This window comes from Syngnathoides biaculeatus, chromosome 18, assembly GCF_019802595.1.
Source record: "Syngnathoides biaculeatus isolate LvHL_M chromosome 18, ASM1980259v1, whole genome shotgun sequence".
Taxonomy (NCBI): Eukaryota; Metazoa; Chordata; class Actinopteri; order Syngnathiformes; family Syngnathidae; genus Syngnathoides; species Syngnathoides biaculeatus.
The window spans coordinates 16615322-16642935 of NC_084657.1; the positions used below are offsets into that span (position 1 = coordinate 16615322).

The 27614-nt window shown below is 40.9% G+C and overlaps 1 protein-coding gene across 8 annotated transcripts in view; it reads left to right on the top strand.

Annotated features, from left to right (window-relative positions):
- Window positions 1-27614, top strand: part of nrxn2a (neurexin 2a) — a 160988-nt gene that overhangs the window by 43095 nt on the left and 90279 nt on the right. For 6 of the 8 annotated variants that reach the window (XR_009792612.1, XM_061804446.1, XM_061804450.1 and 3 more), the window contains exons 4-7: window positions 7544-7845; window positions 16422-16583; window positions 25084-25513; window positions 27208-27591. Coding sequence is in view for 7 of the 8 variants with exons in the window: in XM_061804446.1 (XP_061660430.1) it covers window positions 7544-7845; window positions 16422-16583; window positions 25084-25513; window positions 27208-27591 (1278 nt within the window). In the remaining variant the exon portion in view is untranslated. Of the gene's footprint in view, window positions 1-1133; window positions 1164-1414; window positions 1427-7543; window positions 7846-16421; window positions 16584-25083; window positions 25514-27207; window positions 27592-27614 lie in introns of all 8 variants that reach the window. The other 2 variants (XM_061804453.1, XM_061804449.1) reach the window with 2 other exon arrangements.

Consider the following 27614-nt stretch of genomic DNA (forward strand, 5'->3'; position numbering starts at 1 on the left):
CATAACTGTTATGACATTTTTGCGCTTTGAGAGTTTTGTTCTGTAAAACGAGCGCACTGGCTGACAAAAGTTCTGGCAAACGGCGCCTTAACAAAAGAATGCGACGCTTCACAACTTTTGACAATGACAAGGCGGATGCATCGCGTCCGGTATCGAACTGAATTGAAATGTAATTGTTGATGCCAGTGGGTCTTATGAGTGACAAAAGAGCTTCTGAGCCTGATGGGAGCGTTCGACGAGTGCCAATGCAATGAGCGGAGCTGTTTGTGTTGGCTGGCTCAGTGGGGCTCATGCGCTCAGCAGAAGTGTTGTGTTTTGTCATCCCCGTCTCCTTTTTTGGCACGATTGGCGGGTGAAGTATGCCACATATACTCCCTGCCAGGCTGCATATTGATTAGCGCGTGTGTGCGTGCAATTGTGCGTGTGTGTGATTGCACGCACGGAAAATACATGTAGGAGTGAACAACTTGGCACCTGCTGCTCCTTTCTACTTTCTTCTTATTTGTATCCCCCCCACCCCACCCCCGGAGGTGGGGGCGCGGTGCTGATGTGTTACATGATTGGTGTGTGATGTCATTGTATGATTACTGCAGCGGGAGGGCTATTTACTTGCCCTTTAGTGCTAAACCTTTGAATCTACTACACCGCTCGGCGTAATGTGCTTAGTATGATTTGGTTGTTAGATGTATTGAATGAGGATAAATGTCGGCCCTGCCCGTTTCCCGTTAGCTATATATTATGGCTTATCTGAGCGTTGAGATGGAAATCTGAGCGGACGCAAAAATATTCCCAAGTGAAGACCGTTAATTGGTGCATCTCTCAAACACTGTCTTAACATACGATGTGTTCCATTTGGGGAAAAAAGCATCTTTGAGAGCAACTAGGACGACGGTTGCGCCAATCAAGATGTTTTTTTTTTTCCTTCCCTTCCCTCTCCTCTCCTCCCTTTGAGATGTCTGTCTCTTTTTTGCTTTGATTCCCCTTCTCTCACCTTTCGAACCGTGACATCCGTTCCGACCCCAGGATGTCTGTCACAAACTGCAGTCCAACATTGTGACAATGTTTTTTGTTTTCCCGATCCTCTTTATGAACTTCCTGTTTTTCGTATCCTTTTTTCTGTTCTTTCCCTCAAGGTCTGGCGCACCTGATGTTAAACCGCCAAGGTATGGGGTCTATTGGTTTGCTTTTTCCTCCCAGCCACCTAAATCACGACATTCCCCACTCCCGTAGACATCATTTCAGTTAACTGTGCTGCACTAATATTTCCTCTCCTCTTTTTTTCCTCATATGTACTTATACTTACTCATTTTTGCTCCCTTTCATGTTATGCTCATGACTCACTCACTTCTTGTCCATCAAATCTTTGTCCTGACCACTGACTGCGCTACTGGAACATCACCTTTGACCGCTGCAGTCTTAAACCAAGGTAATATACTGACGCTCGTGGCGTCTCTTCAGTTTACTGAAGGTATTTTCAAAGCCAAAAATGTGTCTCGGGTCATAAGAACTCACTGACTTTCTTCCTGGGAAGCTAATGAGAAGAATACATGAATATATTAAGATAATAATTTACTGCTTTCACATAATTTGGCATTCATATACAGCAGTGATTTTAAGTGATGTGAGTTTTGATCATTGCTAGGTTGTAAATGATATTACCTTTCACACGTAGTAAATGTAGTCTTTGTTGAACAAGAAGGTGCAACCTGTTATTACAATACTTTGTCTTTCTAATTATTTTCCCGTGCTCTGTAAATTGGATTACCGATTTTAGACATTTGCTGTGCATCTAGACTCAACAGCAGATATGACCTACATATTGAGGCCTTTTTTTTTTACATTTGTTTTTATGTGCTGAGATTCAGAGAAGTCACTATCTCCGTATCCATGCCAATCGTTTTCCACAAAATACAAATGGCTGACTTTGATGGCCTACCCCCGCAGTAAACTTCACGGCTCCTGTCCTTGATTGTCACGTATGCAAAATGTCACTTATTAAAGATAAAACTGATCCCTACAATATTGCGATGAGAATTTTTTTTTTTTTTTCACATTTTGCGTTGAACTGTTTTGTTACAGCTGGGGTGGTTTTTTTTAAACTGATTTATACATTAGTCTCATTTTGTTGTGTGCTTAAAACAGTTTGAAAAAGCTGTTATATTACAGGCAGCACCGTGGCGCAGCTGTAGAGGGTTGGTTGGCCTCACAGTTCTGAGGTCCTGGGTTCAATCCCGGACCCGCCTGTGTGGTGTTTGCATGTTCTCCCCGTGCCTGTGTGAGTTTTCTCCAGGCTCTCCGGTTTCCTCCCACATCCCAAAAACATGCGACATTAATTGGACACTCTAAATTGCCCCTAGGTGTGATTGTGAGTGTGCCTGTTTGTCTCAATGTGCCGTGCGATTGGCGGGCAACCAGTTCAGGGTGTACCTCGCCTCCAGCCCGTTGACAGCTGGGATGGGCTCCAGCACCCCCCGTGACCCTTGTGAGGATAAGCGGCTAAGAAAATGGATGGATGGATGGATATATAAACTTACCAACTGACCACACTGCTGTGTTTGGTCATGTTTACGTTGACAAATAGTATTCACCATAGGCGAGTCGCTCATGTGCCGCAACAAATTGGTGTGCTTCCTAGTTACAAATCCATTGCCAAAGGCATGACAAAAAAAAGTCATTGTCCCAAAGGTAGCATGTTCCACACTCAAGACTTTTTTTATTTCTCACTTAACAGGGCCACCATGCTCCCCATTCTCTCTCTCTCTTTTTATGTTCACTCTACAGTACACTAGACAATAGATATAACCATCATGACGTGTTCGCCATGTTGCTGGCCCACATGTAGGCAAAGGAGGCACATACTGTATTTTTCGAATTGGATCCTAGTCAAATTATATATCTCTGATCAGGAAATACGTCAGTCCCATTCTCTGCCTGCATTGCGCCACTGCGCCAGTAAACAACATCAGGTAATTGTGAAACTGATAAACGTTGTCGACAGCAGTTTTAAATGACAAATGGAAACCATTTCTGCACACTTTGTTCCGTGCCAACACTCAGTTTTATCCCTTATATGAGGGTCCGTTTCATCCAGATTCTACTGTATTTTACTGAGCAGCAGGACACAGATTATTTTACCACATTTGTCATTCAATCCCTGGTTTAATGACCTTAGGGTTCCTTTATAACCACACTGATACACTCTGTTGGAAAAACATACGTTTTGCAGAAAGATGTTGGCATTCAAATTTCAACATTCTACTTTGTTTCATTGAAAGATGTACTTAGATTTTAAAAAAAAAGTTTTTTGTCTTCTGTGAATGACCATATTTTCTGCACTATAAGGCACACCCCCAATAAATGGCATATTTTGAAACTTTTTCCACATATAAGGCACACCGAATAGGGGCATAGAATCGACACTATAGTAGAGGCTGGGGTTACGTTATACATCCATTAGATGGAGCTGCACGAAAGACTCAATATTGATCCATATATACGGCACACCAGATTATAAGGCACACCATTGGCTTTTGAGAATATAAACGCTTTTAGATGCGCCTTATAGTGCGGAAAATACGGTACTTTGAATTACTTTCTGTGTTTTTGAATCACCAATGAAGAGTCTAGCAGGATGATCGCGTGTTAATTTTCAATGGTAAAAATATGATTGCATAAACATCTTGTCCAAGTCAGTTACAGTAGATGGGAAGCCCATAGAATGTTTTTTTTTTTTTTTTTTTTAATCCACGATAAAAGCTTCCCTTAAGGCTATTGGTGATTTTGGTGACATATATTCCTTGGTCCTTTTCTTTTGACAGCTCTTGTTTACTATAAGATCACGTTACAGTAAACGAAACCACAAATGCAACAGCGTGATGAACATTGGCACTTGCAGTATACAGTAGTAGCACTTCAGTATCAGATATTTACTGAGTCATACGAGTGGGTCCTAAAGGTCAACCATACTGTGATTTGTCCTGAAATGAGGCCTGAAAGTAATCGCTCCATTTCATGCATCAATAAGAAGACATTGTGGCGATAATTACCCTCCAGGCAATACAAGCACACTTTTCAATTTCTTCCATAGCACCATACATCGAACTGCTGGAGAAATATGTGAGACGGAAAAGTTTGACCGTGGCATTAATTCTGATATCAAACATTGGTTATTAAAATTGCCAGTTGTCAAGCTGTTAGCCTCAGGCTTATGCGCCTGTGTTTAGGTTTGAGCTGGTTTGTTTTCTATTTGGCACTAAATTAGCTCAAATCAAATGAACAATGTAGTTGCTCCCCTGTGGGTTTATCCTCTCAGTCTCAAAATGAATTTAAATGCTGCTTATATTTTATGCTTAGATGATGTCGTTTGAATTCACAGACATTTGAAAACTATGCACACACACACACACACACACACACACGTGAGCACCCACTTGCTAATGCATTCCCCGATGGACTCCGTGGTCAGTAGCTGCCCATATGTCCCTGCCACCTGACTTAGGTTGGGATGCTGACAGATGTCTCCCCAACTAAAGATTTAGTCACCACCTGCGCCCAAGCCCAAGCTTGTGGGCCGCTTTGAATTTTTAAATGGTGAAGTCTCATCATAATAACCAATACGCATCGTTGTTATTTTGTTTGACTGCATGGTGTCAATGTAACAGGTGGGCATTTAAGACGAATGAACTAGTTATGCCCACCTGGTGGCATTGCACTCTTTCTCTTCTGTGTTTAATACACTTCATGCTGTGATGGTTATTAGTATACTATTATAAAGTAGCAGCTAATGTATACCTTATGAGCTTATGAGAGACAGCATTTGTTATTCTAAAGACTCGAAAGGATCTTAGGGTTGCTGTGTGGCCGTAAAGTGCACTTCACTGATTTAGCCACAAGGGGCACCCTTCTTTTCTACAATGATTCCGCAAGCGGTCTACATTAGGAAACCTTCAATTTAATTAAACTGTCAACACTGAATGTTCATATCATGAAAGGGCATACATGTTACTATTTTTCATATGAAAACTATTAATTGCAAATGTTACCACCATATTTAGTTATATCATCCCTACAGGGGGGCCTTAGTTTACAGTCCCAACATTTGACATTTCAAGCTTACGAAAGGCGCATAATGGACTACTTTGCATAGCGACATGAAAAAAATGTCATCACGTGACACAAGAAAGACTCCACAGTTATTGCACTTTACACTTACTTTTTTTAATGATTTCTTTTATATTTATGTCCGAGGTGTGTTTTCATTAGAAACATTTACTGTAATTATGACTTAACTCTTTTGTTGGCATAAGTCAGTGTTCGACTATGGCTCTTTCCAACAAAATGGAATGCCATTTTAAACTGAGGTGGCCCTGTTTTCTATTTTTGAGAGTTCAATCGTCATCAGTATGCTCTCTTTTTAAATTCATCACTGATATGCTGGTGTCAGAATAAACAGCAAAAAAAAGAGATCAGCAAATATCAGCTTTCAAATCCAGTTTTGGTTAATGAAATTTTTGTTAAACTTTTGAATGATATCTCCATTACAATTTGATAACTGCTGTCCAGCTCCAAAACCATTTCAGTTCTGAAGTTTCACAATTCCTTGGAAATTGTCATAGTCTCTCCTTGTGATCGTCAATATTGAACAGGTTAGACATTTCTGATTGTCAACCCCAACACTTTTCCGAGCAGTTTGGAGAGAAAAAAATCATCCTTCACAAAACACACACCACAGGATAATCTGGTAATCGGGTCTTTCCTAACATATCTAGACAGGTGCCAGAAAAAATGTTGAAATTTGTTGAGAATATTATGTGTACCCTTTTTAAGATGAAGATACAAAATTCCCGAAATGGCGAAGGACATCAAGAAACTTCATTTGATTTGGCCCTCCATACATTTTAAAAGCAAATGAAACCACAGAGGATTTTTTTTCTAAAAGCACAAAACAAACTCGTTAGATATAATAATGCATTTTTCTTCATTTGTTCATGAATTGTTCATTAATTTAGTACAAACTTCAGTAGACTTGAATAACTGAAAGAGCAATGAGGGGAAAAGGTTTTCTACCCCTGAGTTAAGTGGACTACATTTATACCTCTGTAGGGTCAGGAGACAGGGGACAAGCCAATGTAGTTTGTCAGACAAAGGAAAGGGGATGTGAGGAGAAAGGTCACGGTCATGTGTGGCTTGCCAGTCAAGCTAGTATATTCTGCTGAGCTTCATTTTCAGCAACAGTCCTCCACAACGGTCTAATGGATGCCGCCAAGGTAAAGGGTGATGGATTTGCCCACGGTGGCAGCAGTACAAGGTGCTGAATTGCCCCATCAGCATCAACCATTTGACTGCAGCCTTGAGCAGCCTTTGCTTCTGAATTAGTGCCAAAGTCTGAGCGGTGTCAGGGCAAACGACGCAGCAGCCTCCTTGCTGGCTTGTCAACACTTTAACTGCAAACAATACAGCAAATCCAAAACAAGAAGGGGCTCTCTATCTATCTATCTATCTATCTATCTATCTATCTATCTATCTATCTATCTATCTATCTATCTATCTATCTATCTATCTATCTATCTATCTATCTATCTATCTATCTATCTATCTATCTATCTATCTATCTATCTATCTATCTATCTATCACTCTTTAAATTCCAATTTGTCTGACTCAGATTTTTAACTTTAATGGAAAAAGAATCATAGGATTTACTCATAATGTCCCCAGCTGATTAAATACAAAGAAAACAATAGTTACGCCCAGTAGCCTCATTGAAATGGCAACCTAAAGTCCGAAAATGTTATGCCTCTGTGGACGAGTCAAGTCAAATCTGTTTTATTTATATAGAGTCAATTCACATGAGAAGTTATCTCAAGGCAACTTTACACACTGAACAGGTAAAGAACCACACTGCTTATATATGCTTTGTAGTGCTACCTTCTGCCTCAGCCAGTTGGTATGAGATTGAGAGACTACACCTTATTTTTGGGTTAGACAATACTCTTTCATTTCCTTCAGTTCATAATTTGTCAGTAGACCAAAACATTTGGTGTACCTTGAATATGTATCGTACCACACCAAAAGTAGGTTAGCTGGTGTTCTTGATTTGGGAAGTTTTACCAAATGTCAGAAGTGACAAGTCTCTCTGGGTTTTTTTTTTTTTTTTTTGTAGCGGAAATTTAGTTAGATTTACACATTCATATTGACATTTAAAAAATGTCACTCATGAATAAAGGCACAGGCGTCATTATCTTTTTTTATTATTATCCACAAATTGCATACGGAGGGAAAAAAAAACTATTAGGTGCTTTCTTTTTGCCTTGTCCGTCAAACTAACATTACAACACATTTCTCAATGTGCCATATGAATCCTTAAACATAACCTTGGGGATTTTTCATTTTTTTTCTGTGGTAGCACTGTAATGGATTTCTGATTCTGCCCCGGCTAAAAAAACTGTTCGCTGGTTTGATTTATAATTGTCATGTTTACATAGATTTAGCGTACATCTCAAGACAGTAAGATCGGTTCACACGTGTCTATGCTTCCATTCTTAGGCCAGGGGGAGTCGATGGCCACCTTTAAAGGCAACGAGTACTTCAGCTACAACCTGTCTCAGACGCCCATTCAGAGCAGCTTGGATGAGATCACTCTGTCATTCCGTACGTTGCAAAGGAACGGTCTGCTGCTACATACGGGGAAGTCCGGAGATTATGTCAACCTCTCTCTGAGGGACGGAGCCCTGTGGCTGGTCATCAACTTGGGCTCTGGTGCCTTCGAGGCCCTTGTGGAACCAGCCAGCGGAAAGTTCAATGACGACATCTGGCACGATGTCCGAGTGACACGCAACCTCCGCCAGGTGTGTACGCTGTCTATGTATTTGCCTTTTAAATGGCACTTCTCTGAAACAAAATCTCCATGTGTAATTGTGGAACGTGAATCACGAAACACTACAAAAAAAATGGGGTGACATAACCTAAAACCCACCGACAACCTTCATTCATCAAGGTAAAGATCCCGCCAATGGTATTAATGTATGCTAAAACATATCTTAAAAAATAACCCTTAACGGAAAGGAAAATGACTATACAGTACTGTATTTTATCTCAAATGGGAACAAAAATCACTACAACAAACTCAAGGGGAAAACATCCTCCTGGAACTGAATGTAGTCAAATGGTCCACTCTGTTGGCCAGGGATGGGCAATGTGTTTTTGCTCAAGGGGCGCTTTTAAATTTTAAAACATGATGATGATAGCCAATGTATTGGGGGTTTAGTTTGGTTCCTTCAGTATTTCGACTTTGCTTTTTGTATAAATCATAGTTCTGTTTTCATCAAGCTGGAATCTCCAACTCTTACTGGAGTGGTTTGCAGTTGAGTGTAACGTTAATGGGATGAGATTCAAGACCTCCAAATCTGAGGCCACGGTCCTCATTCGGAAAACAGTGAAGTGGCCCCTCTGGGTTGTATCTTGGTGTCTTGTTCACAAGTGATGGAAAAATGGGGCGCAAGATCAACAGGAAGATAGGCGCCGTCTTTGCTGTAACAAAGACACTGCATCATCCTGTCATGGTCTGATTTTAGATTTACCAACTGATCCCAACCTCATCCATGGTCACAAGATATGGACCATGACCAAAAAAACAAGAGCACGTATACAAGCGGCCGAAATTAGTTTCCTCGGTAGGGTGGCCTCTCCATTAGAGCTAGGTTGAGAATGATTGGTCGTCTGGAAGAGGCTCTGAGAAGAGCCACTGCTTCTCAGCAACATTATGTGGCCCTCCAGCCATAATTTGCCCACCTCGAACTAAAGACATTTAGGTATCTTTCAGACCAGTAAAATGCTTTCTTATAAGGTCACTTGTTGCTTGGCAGCATTTCATGTAGTGCAATCATTGGAACCCCTTCGGCCAGTAGAAAAAAAATATGTATATGCTAGTCACATACACATTCAGGTCAATCATGCACACTTAATTTTGCTGTGTAACACTTGAGTTACATTCTTAAGAGGTTCAGGTAATTTTTACCCCTTCAGGAAATCTTTTAAGGTAATACAGTTCTCCATCAGTAAAGATTCGGGCAAACAAGTGTTGCTTCTAATGAATGTTAAATATGTGTACTCTGAAGGAGTCCCGCTATCCGTGCTCCTATGCTTGGCTAGAGATTACCAGCTCATATTAGGTCGTTGGCCTCTTTCTCGTGAAACAGCTTTGGTTGGAATAATCTGCATATTGCTTTTGATGCACCCTACTCGAGAACACAATAGTATTCATCATATTCTTATGCAGAATCTCATAACCGATGTTACCTTTAAAACAATAATCACTGCACGTGGCAACACCCACTCTTGAAATTAATTTTTGTCTCTGTGGCAGATGATGCAACATTCCAGCACTTTCAGAGAGGTCATGCAAGCAACAGCAGGGCTTGTATAATGAATACAGGAAATGCATGCCAAGTACAACTCAGCCCTAAGGTTTTAGATCCACATAGTATGTGCTGTCCAGAGGACAAGGCACAAAGTTGAATCCTTCAACTAATTGCCAAGATATGTCTTTTACACTAGATGTGCCCCAGTTTCCGCTTTTGGCCTGTGGTCAATCTACTCCACCTACCATACAACATGGGGGGGTGGGGGGGGGACTACATCTACAGCTACAAAAGTGCTAAGAGTTCACTCACACTAGCCACGCCACACAATGCTCAAGCACATTTGACACATCGAGTCAATTTTTTTTAACTAGATTGATAGTGTGAGCGCTACATACCATGCTCAAGCATGTTTGAGGATGGGCCCGGGGAGCATCTTTACTCGTGCATATTGACCGATTGTTTGCATAAACAATGCAATCATACCACCCACACCAGTTGTTAATAACGACAACAGCCACTTTGTAATACATAGCAGTGGGAGGGATAACCCTTATCAGTCCTGCAATGGAAAAATTCCGCTTTTCCTTTCACAAAGAAGACAGTTGCAGCACAGAAGATTCCAAAAACGTACTTATAATATGAGCCAAAGGAAGCGATAGTGTTTGGGGCAACTGCACATGGATAGAATAAAATAGTAACCTGTAGATAAATATGTACAGTATGCTGTAATGTGAATACAAAAATAGGAACACCAACGCGAATAGTATTGTAATAGTACTGTAATGCATTTTATACATCCATCCATTTTCTGAGGCAGTTATGCTCACAAGGAGCCTATCTTCAGGCAGGATAGATCCCGAAATGGTTGCCAGCCAATCACAGGGCACATGAAAACAGACAACCATTCACACTCACAATCACCATCTTTTTGCAACCATAGGATGGACTTACAAGTCATAAGTACATTATGTGCACAATTGTTATGTGACTTGTCCAATGAAGTACACTTGAATACACTGTTTACACTGTTAGCATGCATGCCACCATTTTTAAGGTGTATGTAAAATACATATGATGGTGGTCACGAGGCAGTGAGGAACACGTGCATTTCACATCTGCAAGCAGAAGAAGCTTACATTACCCCACACGTTGCCTGTGTAGGCAGGCCATTACTTACAATGTATTACACACTCACGGTGTCACACCAAAATGAAAATTATCACACCAAAGCAAACAGAATAGCATAACTAGCAAATATTAAAACAAATAAAAGAATGACTCGAGAAATAATTGACACAAAACATGCACTTGAAACGCTCTTTACCTCCTCCCAGTTTGCTTTGTGGCACGACTGTACTGTCATTCAGACAGAATGACATTAGTCATATTAACTACTGATAGTTAATATGACGACCGGAAAAAATAAAGTATCACTTCTGTGGGCCATACCACGTGAATGGGGGAGGGGGGGATATATATATTTACATATATCTATATATTCCCCCCCCCCCCAGTGGACCTGTCAATCAATCACGGACCCTTGAATCACATTTAATTCCCTTTCCAGCACCCCCGGTGATAACTATACAAGGCAAAATGAAATTATAAATAAACACATTTGAGGTCGTAGGTTGTAGCATGACTCTCTAATCTAAAAAAAATAAAATAAAATATTCTGACCAGCCTCACCTTTTCACGAAAAGTTGGTTTCAGAAATGGCTTGGAAAATGGATGGATGGATTTGCGTCATGGGGAACGTGACAGCATCCTAGCTGTGCTTAGTGACTATATTTGTACCATCAATACGCTGTGCCGGCAAGTTTTCTTCAGTTGTGATTTTTTTTTTTTTTTTTGTGTGCCAATGCTTTGGGCTCATATAGTGGGGAGTGTGCTCGACATGTTCAGGCACATAAATTGTGTCAATTCATGCAGAACTCCTTTGGGCTGAGCTGCCAAGCTATATTTCTTTACCTCAGATGTGCTTTTAAAACATCTGCAATGGAAAGAAGTCTCACTACAGAGTTCCTGTGATCATTTTTGCCACTTTATGGAATTGCGCATGGCTGATAACACGTTATTCATTCCAGGGGAGATATTCAAGTGAGGAAGAAATAAAGTATGAAAAATAAAGTGAATGTTCACCTGCAGTATAATTTTACTAATCTTGGTCTTGTGATGTGTGGTGCATTTCAAATGTTAGCGTGCAAAGGAAGGACCCCCAGTCTATCTAATTCCCCATCAACGGTATATGATGAGCCTGGCCACATGAATCACAATGTAAACTTGCATTTTCCATGCCGGTTCACTTCCCCAGACTTTCACACGAGAGGAGATTCAATGCTCACAACGTCACTTATGCTTTCCGCCATCCCTTTGATCCCTGTGTAAATTGCCTTCGCCTCAGATAAGTTACCTCCCTGACATGTAGAGCTGGAGAACTTTAACTCCTGAGAGAATGCTTGGTGGAAACATTTTATTAGAGCTGCTGTCGCATTTCAGGCACGAATTCCTTCAATTACCACCACGCTGCCCTCTCTTGTCTCTTACGTTACTGAGGCGGACAAAATGATTTTATTTCTTTTCTGACCCTCATTAATGATGCTGCTACATATTGATGTGCTAGCATAATACGCATACTTGCAAACAGTATCATCTGCTGAGTTGTTGTTCTGTCTTTTTATTTTTAATATACACTCAGTAGCTTTTGCATATGCATCTCCAGGTTTTATATATATTTCACAGCACAATAGATTTTAATCTTATTTTGTATGTATGAAATATGCTGACAATACATATAGTGTCACAAGTGGGGCTGGAGCACTGCCAGAAGGGGTGTGGCCTGGTCACCCCTCTGGGCAGTGCCACCTCTGGCACTCGTCCCAGCTGTTGCGGATTCGGCATGTTAATTGACCATGTATTTATGTTGGAGTTTTTGTCACGGGAATTTGCCAGTTCATTGAGTTTGCACCGGGTCATCGGGTGCGGATACTGCATCTGAAATAAAACCCACTGGACATTATGCCTTTGTCTCAGAGTCCTGCATTTGGGTCCACACCCCCTACCGGAGGTTCGTGACATATAATGCTGTTTTTTGTGTGACTGTATGTTTTTTATGGGTCCTCTTGAGGGTCCCTAGTTATTCAAAGAACCCAGCAAGTCATGGTGACCCACAACTGTGAAGGACATTCACTATGGGGCCATGCCTTGAGAGTTGGGGAGTGAGTTCCAGAGTGATTTGCGCTAAGGAGCTGAGGAGCAGTTACTTTTATTGCGGGATTACCATCACGTAAACAGATACAGTGATCGACCCAATAACAGCTTTTGTATAATAAGTGAAATGGAGAGGAAAATCTTGACTCGTCTTTGACTTCTGTTTCAGCAGTAACTTTTGCAAAATTGATGACCTCAATGTGAGCATGATGTCAAACAACAACAATCACAAGAACTCGGCAGCTTCCAGGTTGGTGTGGTGTCGAGAATAGTCCAGATAATAGCAGCTATGACGCACTCGGGACATTTCTCTTCCACCTTTCCTAAATATCAGACACCGAGAAGAGAAGACCACTTGCTGCCTCTGTGCTGAGCTCTCCTAAGCCCTCATTCCTGTTTACCCACATCTTGCATCAGCTTCCAGCGCCGATATGCAGCACGCCAGTGTCCCTCTCTCCTCAACCAAAGATGGCCATGCTCTGTGATTGATCCAGAAAGGTTTTTCCTCACTAACCTATCGCAGTTTGTCCATACACTGCTTCCCCACTAAGGGCACCTCGCCCTCAGTCCCAGAGAAGTCTAACGTTAGTTATCACAGTGACAGTGTTTGTCGGCTACCAACGCAACACTGGGTTATGCTACTCTCATGCCAGGTATGAAGCTAAAGCCAACGAATGTCACAAGCCATGTGGTTTTGCGGTCAAGGGAAACACCAGAGCTGGCGATCCATGAGTGCCGGCCAAGATTGCAAGCTGTTGTTTGTCACCAACACCTTGTTTGGCCAATGCCTTTTGATCGATCCAGGTGCAGGGCTCAGCTTTCTGCCAGCACAGATTCTGGACACCATGGCTGATGCACATGGATCATAGAAGCACGCCACTGATGCCACAAACACACGGACCTGGGGTCCGAGGTTTGTGGAAGAGATTTTGGATGGGATGTCATCATGGTCACCGTGTCCACGCCATTTCAGGTTCCTGACTTCCTCTGTGGTTTTAGACTGCTGGTGGATGTGATAAACCCCTGCCTGATTGATGCCCACTTTTTTGTTTTTCACCCCTGGATGATGCGAGGAGCACTCTGCATGGTGAAGACACTTTATACCGTGAAAACGTGTCATCAACATTTCCTGTTCAACAAGTTGCCAAGCACAGTGTAGCGCGTCATATCACTATGGTCATGGTATCTCAGGGAGATCATTAAAATGAAGACCACAACATCGCAGCTCAAGATTTCGGCTTTGAATCTCTGTTAAGTTCCTTTCACATTCCCGAAACAACGTGCGTTAGGTAACTGAAGTTTGAATTTTTCATAGGTATATCTGAGTGTAAATGGTGGATTTATATACTATATTATGTGGAGTTAGCTGGCACCTCACGTATGTGATTCCTTGCACCCATCGTCAGCTGGGATAGGGTCCAGGTCCAACATGACCCTAACGAGTGCAAGTACAGTACTTTAGAAAGTGAATGGATGGATGATTTTTGCTGTCATCTGAATGATAACATAACTCACTCAGCGTTGGCTTAGAGTTTGGCTTATTTACTATAGTCAGTCAAAAAAAATGCTATGTTTTGTGGAATCGGCATGAACAGTTGTCGGCCCACATTTTTTTAAAAAGGGCACCTCAGGCTCTGGTGGGGGAAAGATCTGCTAGGTATAAACGAGAACTACATTTATCAATTTCGAGACATAAAAGGCTTTTATTTGATGCGCACTATCACTCAAGCCAAAGCTAAGCCTCCTATTTTCAAAGAGTCAAAGCTAAAGATACTAAAGGTTTTGCCACAAGATGGACAAAAAAAAAAAAAATCAATATGTGTCACGACAAGAGAATGGCCAGCAGGACCTGACACCTCAACATCTCCCATTACTACTTTGACTTTTATCCTCTAGCTTTCCATGAGAGCGGATATCTACAGAAAGAAATACCGCATAAAATTGTAAACAAGTGGTTTGAATGTGTAAAACGGCCTGCGTGAATCATTGAATGTTGCTATCCAGTGAAATCAACTCTAGAAATTCATTTTGTTTAAAAAAAAAAGAAGAAGAAGAAGAAAGAAGCTAAATTGCGATGCCCAAATTTTAAAGAGGCCCTTTATCACTTCGAAGTCACCTAATCAAAATGATAATTATCCGTGAGGAATTATAAATCACTCGACCATTAAACCTGAACGCTGGCAGACAGCTTTAATTCATATGGCGCTGAGAGATGCAGACGCTGCTCCCTTAAACTCTGCAATTGTTTATAAATATGTAGTCTAAATGTATAAAATGATTAGTTTTAAATTTGACCTTTCATGAGATGCATTAGGAAATTCCTACCACGTATTTTAATTGTAATTGTTTTAATTTCTTGTCATGCAGTTGGAATGGTTTCCATCTGCGAAGAATTTCATGTTCCCAGTTGGCATATCGTCATGGCAACAAGCATATCCATCTTTTCCCTTGCTTCACTGTTTTACAATTCATCTCCTCTGTCTCTTGTGATGTGACTGATACAACGACATTTTTGGGGGATCTCTGCCAGTGGGCAGAATCTCTAATTAAGTTCGCCATTTCACTATTCTTTAACGCAAATTAATTGAGTTTTCCAAGTTGAGCAGCATCCACTTTGCTTTGGGTGCCAATCTATGATTTGAAGAAACGTTTGTGGTGTACTGACTTTACTGGCATTAGAAATGGGAATCAGCAGAGATTAGTGACACTATCAAGACTGTTTTTCCTGTAATGGCTTCCCAGATCTAACATTAAGCTATTATCAGGGAATGAACCATATGAATTCTCCCAGCAAGTGAGGAAAAACATCTATACCTAAGTAATTCGATATTGAACAAAAGCAAAACTGAAATAGCACTTTAACCAATGCACCCAGTATCTCAAATTAGAGAGATTGATTTGTCTCAATTAAGAAAAATACTAATTATGATGAAAACATTTAAAATTGATTTATTGCCCTACTTCCAGTCTATATTGGGCTTGGTCAAGGGCAGTATGACATTGAACCCATTAAAGCTGATTTTGGGTGAGAGATTGGCCACGTCCTGGACTGGTCGCCAGTCAATCGACCGACGGGCACTTTTCATCAGACGAGCATTCAGGTTCACATCTATGGTCAATTTAGAGTATACTGGGACAAAATACAGCCTGCGGACTACATCCAGCCCATCCATGGCCTCGGACCGGCCCGCGCAGCCTGTATAAAACATAAAATATGCAGTGCTATTATTTCAACGTGGATGTGCGTGGACTGTGCGATCTATCGAGCAAGCGAAATGACTTGTATCTCCAGACTTAGCGACATCGTCAGCAACTTTTACGACTCCGCTAGCGACAATTTAATATAAAAAAAGAAGCGACCAATAACCATGCAAATAGTGGTCCTCATGTTGGGGATGTTTCCTTATAATGTAGTAAAACAATAATAATAATAAATAAAAATAATAAAATAAAAATAAAATAAATTCAAATAAAATAAATTCAAATAAATAATAAACACTAACAATTTATACAAATCATGCTTTATGGAGATATTACGTTATGAACAGTGTTCTCTATACATTTTATGCTTTCAATGTATGTTTTTTGTGTTTAAATACATTAACACAGTGTGCAAAAAGTGGGTTTTAACATGTTTAAATGTGTTTAAAGAGTGTGGACGAGGTAAAACTATTTATGAAACTTTTTTATTTGGTCTCCCTATCACACATTTTGATTTCGATTGAGTCCGAAACGTTTCCTGTGCAATAAAGAAGAGAGGTCCACCATTTTTCAAGTGTGCCTTATAATGGTTTTGATTCCGTCTAAAAAAAATTTTAAATCACTTCACCGTTCTTCTAAAATCTTTCTAGGTTACAATTGTGGTGGACGGGATACTGACTACCACAGGCTACACTCAAGAAGACTACACCATGCTAGGTTCTGATGACCTGTTCTACATCGGAGGCAGCGTGGACACCGCTGACCTGCCCGGCTCACCAGTCAGCAACAACTTCATGGGCTGCCTCAAAGACGTGAGTCCCGTCCGACCGCTGCGGATCACTTAAAATCCTAGCCAACCCTCTTCCTTTACATTGAGGGCATTCTCCATATATGGAAATTTTGCCTTCACATTATTACTGACTGGGCTGTAAAAGGGTGTTTCAAGGAGAAACACTTAGCAGAGAGGCTGCATGACGTAGTTCTAGAATCCTGTGGGAATTCCTTGGGAAGAGAGTATCACCAGTACCGTATACATAAGTAATGCCTCCATCTTCGTGTGTTCACCCCAGGATCTCATCCCTGCACTTGTCCTCTTTTTTAATCTTTCTATAATACTGTGGCCTGCTCCTGTCACTTTGATTATCTCTACGGTGCATGTTAACATCGTGTACTTGTGCATTAGGCTTCTGTCAGGTGTAGAGCAGCACACAATCTGTTAATGCCCGATTTCAGGTGTGTCGTACAAAATTTTAATAGGAAAAGCAGTCACGTAAAAATGTTTAAAATTGAAGTAGTGGCAATGTTATTTTAGACAACTCCCAATTGAAACCAGTGTGTTTAGATCCACCATTTAAGTGCATTTTATTTTTCTTTTTTTGGCATACGAGGCAATAAAGTTTTTGTTTGTCTCTCTCTTCGCTTCCCACTGAAGCACTGCATAGAACAAACAGCTAATCCGAATTAAATGCTGCACAGAATTCATACACCAAATAACGTGGAGAGATTTAACACAGGCGACAGCATATGAGACGGAGAGCTTGGCATAAAAAGACAATTTCATATTGTGTGGTTTAAATCAGACTAAAGGCTTATATGAGAAGTCTACCAAACCTGGTGCAAAGATTCCTGGCTGTGTGAGACTTGACCCTTTCTCCACTTGGGCAAGTTTTCCTATTCAAATACAGAAAGAAAAAGCAGCATAGTTTGGTGCCCCATTATTCCCTTGCTCAAAGATGGAAAACATTCCCAACAGCCTCCATTTGCAACGCCTTATGCCAGCTAAACCTGAGCTAACATTATATAGTCTCAGCACCTTGTAACGATAGGGTCAATTCATTGACAGTAAATGTACAACAGTCAAAATCTGCATAAAATGTAACTACTGAGTAGGTGTTTAAGTGATGAGTCCACCAATCGATAAGTCAACTTTACGACTCTGCATCGACGTGAAAAGCTTACAGTTGACTAATCTCTCTCTTATCCCTTTACAACACTGTGTCACAACATTTGTCGCAGTATGGCGTATACTATACAGCTGTAATATGCTATGCTACAAATATGTGGAAATATTTTACCCAAAACGATATCGAGAGCAGTCAGCTGCAAAATATGCAAGCATATCATCAAAATAAAAGCACAAGTAAAATAGAAACAGAGAAAAAGAAATGTGCTTAATTACTCTTTGGACATTTGCTACAATGTCCCATCTTTCAGCACACTATTGTAGGGAACACAAGATAAGATTAATACTGTCTACTAATTAAACCATTGAGCGTAATGATGATTTGGATTTGTAATATATTTTTTAAATTTGTTTCTGTGTGGGTCCGTCGAAATATGTCGGTGTGAAGCTGTACTCTGGTGCAAAACAGGTAGCGGAGTGCTTTACTGTGCAAAAAAAATATCAATGACATCATCAATGAACTTGATATTGTAGTCAACTACAAATCTTTAGTTGCTTAACCCGTCTTCGGCGTCATTCCTGGAATCTGCTATGTCATGCTGCCACCTAAAATTAGTCGGATGGAAACATTTTTACCACTACTAACTAGTCTTTCAATTTAAATCTAGTGAGATCTTATCGAAGGACCTTTTACCTGTACAAAGGCAAAAATGTTTAATTGGCGCTGTCATGAAAATATTGCCTCTAATATATGTGTTGTTGTGGTTAATAGTTAATGAGCTAGATTAGAGGGATATACTGTAATATTAGCGACAACGCGGTGCTGTACAACCCTGCAAATTATAAACACACCATTAAACATACGGTTACATAAACCTCTCTAACATTGTCAAGCTAAGTGTTGTTGACTTGACAAAAATAGAACTGTTGCCACTGTCCATCTTTTTCAGGTGTACCTTATTAAATGTCCCATGAGCGCATGCCATCCCGGCTTTAAAATACTTCAGCTTCTCCCTAATGGCAATATAGAACATTTTCCCCATTCAATATTGTCACTCCGATTTGCTACAATTTAAATGTTTGTATTGGTTTCAGATGAGGATATAACATCATTTTCAAGCACAGGCGCTGGATGATTTGCTATTCCATATTAACTCTGCAGCGTGAAGGCTCTGAAATGAAGATGAGATGTTATTTTTGGGCAGGTTATTGTCCCGGCATTACTGCAACCTCCACTCTGTGGGCGGCATGGCTGGTGGTGGTGTTTGGGGCCCGCGTTGCTGATGTGCCAATGTAGAGCGCGTTGAAAGCTCGCTGGCAGGACGCGATGTGCATCACTACCGTGAAGATGGGATGACAAACGGGAGTAAGAAAAAAAAGCCCCACTAATGAGGGCGAGTGGTGGACGAGGCAAAGCTGATCAAATGGGATCAGCCTGCCAGGAAATGCAGAAGAGAGGTTCAGAGACGGGTCAGCCGGTCTTGGAGCTTTCGCAACGAGACCGACGGACCGCGTGCTGAAAGCAAATAAGTGACACGTTTACATTCGTCTTAATCCCTGCGGGAACTAAAAGTAATCACTGACTAAAATATGTCGTTTAAAGCCACAAAGGACATTTTTTAAGGAGATAAATGTCTGGTGTCATTGAAAAGACAGAGCACGGTCCGTGATGGATCTCTTAAACGATGATAACGGAGGCTATCAAGTTCATCAGCTGAAAGGGAAAATAAAAGCCACTTTGAGACAATTGCATCAAGCGCAGCACCAAGCAAGTACAGACGTTTATCTGTGGGGTCGCCATCTGAGAGGTCAACAATACCCCAGGAGATCCAACATTACATCCTTAGCATCGATTCATCTCGTGCTTCAGCTTTTGTTTTTTTTAATTTGTAACCAAATGCCCTTGTGGTCCTCATAATCACGTTCTAGTTTTCCATTCCAATAACACCACTAAAAGAATCACTATCCATAATTGACATAATGGATTTAATTGTGTACTTGGATGATAGTTATTTCTTTTTTTTTTTTTTTTTTTGCCCTTTTTTGTCATGGAGTGACACATCTGATTCGTCGCCTGTTAATGGCATCGTTTCTACTTTACACCCACTGGTTGCTAGTCACATCATTTTCTCTGCCACATGATATAATATTTCAACTCTAATAAAATGCACCCATCGGTAGCCTATTTAGATAATGATCCGACATAAATTGCTATTTGGGATGCTGTTTGCATGAGAATTTAGTAGAATTTTGTACAAAACATATTGCAGTTTAAACAAAGAAAAAAAGTTGTTTGGTTGTTTATAAAAAATATTGATAATATAGCCATTTTGGGTTGTGGAAAAATATAGCTTTTACTGTTGCAGCCTGTTCACGTTGCTTTTGGAGTGTGCTGTGGTAGGTATGTTTTCTCGAAAGGTGACACTGCAGGTGTTCATGTGTCAAGAGGTCCTCTTTTTGCATCTCTGTTCTGACCTTTATGTGAAGTTTGCGCGTTCTTTTTCTTCTTACGTTGTCTTTTTTACAATTTTAAATCTTTGAAATCATCCATTGGTTTAAATGTGACTGAATGTTTGTAATGTAGATATAATTTGGTCTGCGATTGGCACGTGACCAGTCCAAGGTCAGTTGGATTATGTCTAGATCTATTTCAGGATTTTAACCTTCTAATTAGTCTATTTCTATCTAATTATTTTCTATTGTTGCTGATTTCCCAGGTCAAAACTGACACAATTTATTGTAGTGTGACATAATCCGCGACCAGTGAATTGGCCTTACGATAGTCTAGGATATACAGTGAAGAAAATAAGCATTTGAACACCCTGCTATATTGCAAGTTCCCACTTAGAAATCATGGAGGGGTCTGAAAATTTCATTGTAGGTGGATGTCCACTGCGAGCGAGAAAATCTAAAAATAAAAATCCAGAAATCACAATGTATGATGTTTTTAATGATTTAGTTTTGTGATACAGCTGCAAATAAGTATTTGAACACCTGAGAAAACCAATGTTAATATTTGGTACAGTAGCCTTTGTTTACAATTGCAGAGGTCAAACGTTTCCTGTAGTTGTTCACCAGATTTGCACACACTGCAAGAGGGATTTTGGCCCACTCCTCCACATAGATCTTCTCAAGATCAGACAGGTTTCTGGGCTGTCGTCGCTGAGAAACACAGAGTTTTAGCTCCCCCCAAATATTTTCTATTAGGTTTAGGTCTGGAGACTTGCTAGGCCTCGCCAGAACCTTGATATGCTTCTTACGGAGCAACTCCTTGATTTTCCTGGCTGTGTGCTTCGGGTCATTGTTATGTTGAAAGACCCAACCACGACCCATCTTCAATGCTCTGACTGAGGGAAAGAGGTTGTTCCTCAAAATCTCACAATACATGGCCGCGGTCGTCATCTCCTTAATACAGTGCAGTCGTCCTGTCCCATGTGCAGAAAAACACCCCGAAAGCATGATGCTGCCACCCTCATGCTTCACAGAAGGGATGGTGTTCTTGGGATGTAACTCATCATTTGTCTTCCTCCAAACACCGTTAGTGGAATTATAACCAAATAGTTCCAATTTGGTCTCATCTGACCACAAAACCTTCTCCCATGACTCCTCTGTATCATCCAAATGGTCACTGACAAACTCAAGACGGGCCTTGACATGCGCTGGTTTAAGCAGGGGAACCTTCTGTGCAGTGCATGATTTCCAACCATGACGTGTTAGTGTATGACCAACAGTCACCTTGGAAACAGTGGTCCCAGCTATTTTCAGGCCATTGACCAAGTCCTGTCATGTAGTCATGGGCTGATTCCTCACCTTTCTAAGGATCATTGAGACTTCTTGTATGGGGCTCCGCACCGATTGAGATTGATTGTCATGTTTAGCTTCTTCCATTTTCTCATGATTGCTCCAACAGTGGACCTTTTTTCACCAAGTTGCTTGGCAATTTCTCCTAAGGCCTTTCCAGCCGTTTGGAGTTGTACAATTTTGTCTCTGTTGTCTTTGGATGGCTCTTTGGTCTTGGCCATGTTACAAGTTTGAGTCTTACTGATTGTATGGGGTGGACAGGTGTTTTTATGCAGCTAACGACCTCACACAGGAGCATCTGATTCGGGATAATACATGGAGTGGAGGTGGACTTTTAAAGGCGGACTAACAGGTGTTTGAGGGTCAGAATTCTAGCTGATGGACAGGTGTCCAAATACTTACTTGCAGCTGTATCACACATATAAATCATTATTTTCTTCACTGTATGATTTTTGAGAAATATTCTAGATATTGTGACATTTCAACAACAACTCTCCAACAATACACGTTGTAGGATTGTTCGTTTGTTTTTTTGCCATGGTAACAGGTAAATCTGGTGTTTTCTGGGTCTGCTTTTGCATACTGTTTGATTTGACAAGATAAACACCCAGTGATCATAAAATACAGGATACAGTGATATCGTAACAAATGGTATGTAGTGTTGCCAGTGTTTGACCAAGATACAGCAAGATTTTAAGGCTGTAGTCTGACATAGCACCAACATGAAAACCTGATCCAGGCTTTAGGCTCCATTTCACCCGCAACTTTAATGAGGGCAAGTGCTAAAATGGTTGAACGGATGGGCTCCTGGCAGGCTCTCGGAAAACTACTCAATGATTTACTCAATAATTTATCTAGGATTTGTTAGCATAATCTTTTCTATGTCAAGATTCAAGATGTGAGATGGACTCAGATGCAGAGAGGAGAGTGAGCGCAGTTTGTAAGTGAATGTTTATTGTAGATTGGAAGTAAACAACGCACACACACACACACACCATTGGCTGGACTCAGGGTGCTGAAACAATAGCCCTGACATACTAGCTGTTTGATTTTAAGACTTCAAAGAAAATGTCTCTCTCACATTATGGGACTCAATTCATTCTAATGTTGGAAAATTTTCCATTATAAAGCTTCTAAATATTTTACACATTCTTTTTTTTTTTTTTTACTACAAGAGCAGCAATGAATCATGAATAAACAACTGTCAAATTAATCAACAATTTTGATAATTCATTGATCATTTGGAGCAATTGTTTAACTTAAAATTGTCCTCTAATTTCAGATGCTCAACTTGTACTTTAAGACAGAGCAGAGAAAACACAACATACGGTCTTTGACAACTAAAATGACTTTGCCGTTGAGTTGACCTTGCGCGTATGTAACATTTCGTCATTTTCTTGATCACTCTTTTTACGAGCAAGACTGACCTGGAAATGCTCTGCTAATAAACCCCCTATTTGTTCCTATTAAATTTAAAAAAAAAAAAAAAAAAAAAAGAACTTGGCCTTTCACTCATTTTCAAATGGTCAGTTTTACCATCTGATTTCAGTGCTTAATTAGTTACAGCGAGGCAGTGTGAAGTGTGATATTGGCTCATATCCCCTTTGAGCCGGCCTGTAAGTCCTGTGTGCAGTGTGGTGTGTCACCTCCGGCACTGACTGGTGGCACAGTGATGTGGCAGATAACACATCGGGCTGCGGGTGAAATGAGACAAGCTTTATTTTTTTGTGCCCTGCTGTGCATATTGATGAGGCCGAGCCACAATACAACAACAACACAAGAGGAAGTTACATGGATGGCGCTAAAATAATGTGTTCTTTCATGAAGAACGTGTTGTTAAATTGACTTTAATTTTACACAGGCACGGTATATTTTGTAAATACTTTATATCGGTTTCCTGGTAGTACTTATTATAATATAAATAGCACAAATTTGTGAGGGGACTGCACAGAAATCAACCACGTTGTGGGTTATGAGCTCAGCCATGCTTATAAATGCTCACATTTGATTCGGGACAATCAAATTGTGATGACCTTGAAAAGTACAAGCACATATTTTCTGCTTTTCTTTTCTTCTGTCCTCTTTTTTTAAAAGAAATAAATCTTTACAATGTAAACTGATACAGTATTGAACTTACTTTGCTTACTGACTACTTCTTATTTGACTCAGAAACCCAGTGTGCATCCTTAAATCAGCAACTGAATACTCACACAGGCCTCATAATAAGTTCAGTAGGAGTTGTAGTAGTCGTTGTCGTCGTTGTAGTAGTGGTGGTGTAGTTTCACAACCCATGTATAATATTTCTCAGAATTAAAAATAATTACAAATTGATGAATGAATTGATTGCCCACTCAAAGGCTGGCAGTATTATCTTCAGTGGTCTATTGTCTTTTGTACTGTATGTATAAAAATTGTTTTAAATCACATTACCGTATATTGTGCTTGGGTATCTAACGTTATGTCCAATGAGTGTTTGTATTGTGAGATTTACCCGTTATGTCTTTCATACTGTGTATATATATATATATATAAAACGGGGATGACAAACCACTGTGCTGCAACACATTAGTGTAGGATTAGCGAATATCAGGTTTGCGGTGGGAAATCATCCAATTTCACGAAATTGGTCCAAAAATAATTATTTTAATAAGAATAATCTGTCTTTGTTTATCTACTTATGCCAGTAACCTACAGTATGGCAAGAGGCAGGGCAATTCAATGTTCATCCACTAGCTAGCAGAAGGTACTGTACATATTTAACCTCAGTATCCGCCATTCCTACAACAGAATATAAAAATGCGCACATACACACACACACACTTACACTGAAAAAGTACATTTGTGTTTCAATTGAAGCAGTATCATCTTCATTCCGTCATCATTTTCTGGAAATACAAGTCGTCACATTTCCACTTTGAGACACGAGCACTAACTGGCGTCAAACAACTCACTTCACTTCACAAGCAGTGGTTAGGCATGTAGTGAGCAAGTCTTTAAAAGAGGCTTTAGGCTGTCAAGTGCCACTACTAATTGATTTTTAGTATCAAACAAAACATACCACAAAGACAATTACACTTTGTGTGTATAAAACAACCACATTACCATTGGCTAAGGAAACTCCACAAGCTTAATTCGAGCAAATCAGGCCATAACGCTATAGACAGCCCACTGAATAGCATCGGAGTCTCAGTTTTAAAATCCAAACGGTGGAGTAACACATGCAGACAGAATATAGCTATACTCACAGGAACATTCTTGACCCTTTCTTCAGATCGTGAGTTAATGCGCATAAATTGACACAACAGTTTAAAGGCACCAACTTAATGGCATTTTTATTTGGTGCCGTTAGATTTTTTTTTTGAAGAAGAAGAACAAAAATCATGCTGCTTGGTTCACTAAAGGTCGGGAAAGACAAACTGGTTGGGAAACCAAGACCTTTTTGAGTCGTACGATTCTTTAAATGTTCAGAGTGGCACTGAATGGTATCCTTGCATTTCCAAGCATGTGTGTGTGTTGTCTTCATTGCTGAGTAATATTTCAACTTTTAGCGCCGGACGGATTGCCTTACGCAGCTGTCACCTCACCATGGCATCTCCCTCATTTATCAGGTGGTCTACAAGAATAATGAATTCCGACTGGAGCTGTCACGGCTGGCTGAGCAGCAGGATGCAAAAATAAGTATCCACGGCGACTTGACGTTCAGCTGCGAGAGCGTGGAGGCCCTGGAGCCGGTCACCTTTGACACGCCGTCTGCCTACCTGACACTGCCCAGGTGGAACACAAAGAAGACAGGCACCATATCGCTGGACTTTCGCACCAGTGAGCCCAGCGGTCTGCTGCTGTTCAGCCACGGCAGCCTGCTGGGGGCGTTGCCGGAGAGCAAGCCCCGTGCCGACTTCTTTGCCATAGAGCTGCTGGATGGTTTCCTCTACCTTGTCATGGATATGGGCTCTGGCAGCATCAAAATGAAAGCCAGCAACAAGAGGCTTGATGACGGCCAGTGGTGCCATGTGGACTTTCAGAGGAAAGGGCGCAATGGTAAGGGTGAAAAAAAATAAAATCATGTGTATGTGAGGAGGCAGGAGTGGCTCTCTGTCTACTTTTGTTACTGTGTTTCTCTGCTCTTAGCAGCCGCATACAAGGATTCCCAAGCTGTGAAGTCACCATATGCCAGCTCGGATACAGTCACCGCGTCGTGCCCTTGCCATTTTTTTCCCCCCACTGCAGTGAAACATGCATGCATATGCAGTGGGATTTTTAATTACGCCGATATTTTTAGCTGCCATAATGTGTTTGACATTTTTTGTCAAATCGTTTTACAAATGGCCAGTTTGAACGAGGTGGTGATATGCAGTTGGTGCAATTTGCGAAACTGATGAAAAGGTACATCTTCGTCAGCATCAGCTATAGCCACAAGGTTTTCTTAATTTGAGCATTCAGGTGACATTTCATTTGACAGAGATATTTAAAAACACACGCACACACAAACAGGACCGCATCATTATTGGTTTGTAACTTGACAGCAGCTGACCTGCATCCTCACAGGAAATGTTATTCAAATTGAATATGATTGCCTAGACTGTATTTTTTTTTTTACTGGATGTGTGGAGTGTCCTGAAAGAAATCAGTCACTATCCTTGGAAGAATATATATATTTAATAATGTATGCTCCATGACCTGGGTAATAACTCAACCTGTAAAAGTGAGTGTCAACATCAGAAAAAGAATGAGGCCTACATAAAAACAATGCTCAGTTTTGAACCTGTCACTGAGAGATACCACGTTCATCTTAGTTATATTAGTTGTCATTTAGTAATTTTCAGTGGTTTAGAGATTATTACTGTAAATACTAAGCAGTGTCTTGTACTTTGCAGCCCTGATGAAGTTAAATGAGCCAACCAAAATACTTGAAAGTGTTCTCAATAAGATGCATTACAATGGTACACTACTGCAATCTACAACCACAATTTAAAAAAGAAAAACAACAGTATCAACTAATATTTACTGACTGAGTCAAAATTGAGCATAATCTTTGAAGATGCACTCGTATTGCTTTGTGTATTTAGAGTTATGGCCTGTAAAGTGTGCGTGCTATCATCATATCGCAGTGATTCCCAACCATCGTGGGCCGTAATAGTTCATCAGGTGTCCATCCGTTATTTCAGCCCGTTATCCTCACAAGAGTCACGTAGGTTCCGGTGCCTGTCCCAGCCAAATTCCCATTTCGTCCAATTGGTACAAAAAAAAGCACTCATTATAGATAATGTTTCTTTGTTGATCTTTCCAGGCCAGTGACGTGTAGTGACAGGCAGAACTATTTAATGCACTTCCAGTATTTGTCCACTAAAGTACAATTAACTTCTTTATCCCCTTGTTGACATTGATACAGCGGAATACCTAATAGGTTTGTTTCCATATTATATATACAGTATGTGTGTGTCTATGTACTATACATGTATTTCTCACTGCATCCAGTTCAGTCAAATTCCAAATGTAATCATTACAACTTCATCACATCTGAGAGCAATATTCAATGTGCATTCTCTTGAGGCCTGAAAGAACAGTTTCTTTATTTACACTTGAGAAAAAAAGAGCAAAGACAAGTGCCCACTTCCTCAATCCCACGTTTCTTTCTTGCTTACCGCAGCCCACACACACCTGTCGTTATTTCCCACATGTAAAACGTTGCATAAGTGGAAGTTGACTCATCCGCAGCGTTTCCATCCCTGCAGGCTTTATTTCGGTGAACAGCAAGAGCATCCCGTTTTCCGCCAACGAGGGCAGCGAGATCCTAGACCTGGACGGGGACATGTATCTGGGTGGTCTGCCCGACGACCGCCAAGGTCTCATGCTCCCTCCAGAGGTGTGGACCGCCGCCCTGGGGTTCGGCTACGTGGGCTGCGTCCGAGACCTCTTTATTGACGGCCAGAGTCGCAACCTGTGGAGGCTGAGCGAGGTTCAGGGCGCCGCGGGCGTCAGCAGCCTGTGCACCAGGGAGACTCATGTCAGGTGTGGCCGAGACACGTGCGCCAATGGCGGGCACTGCAAGGAGGGGTGGAACCGACACATTTGCGACTGTAATGGAACCGGCTACCTGGGGCCCAACTGTGAGAAAGGTACCTGCCTCTGAGAGAGGATG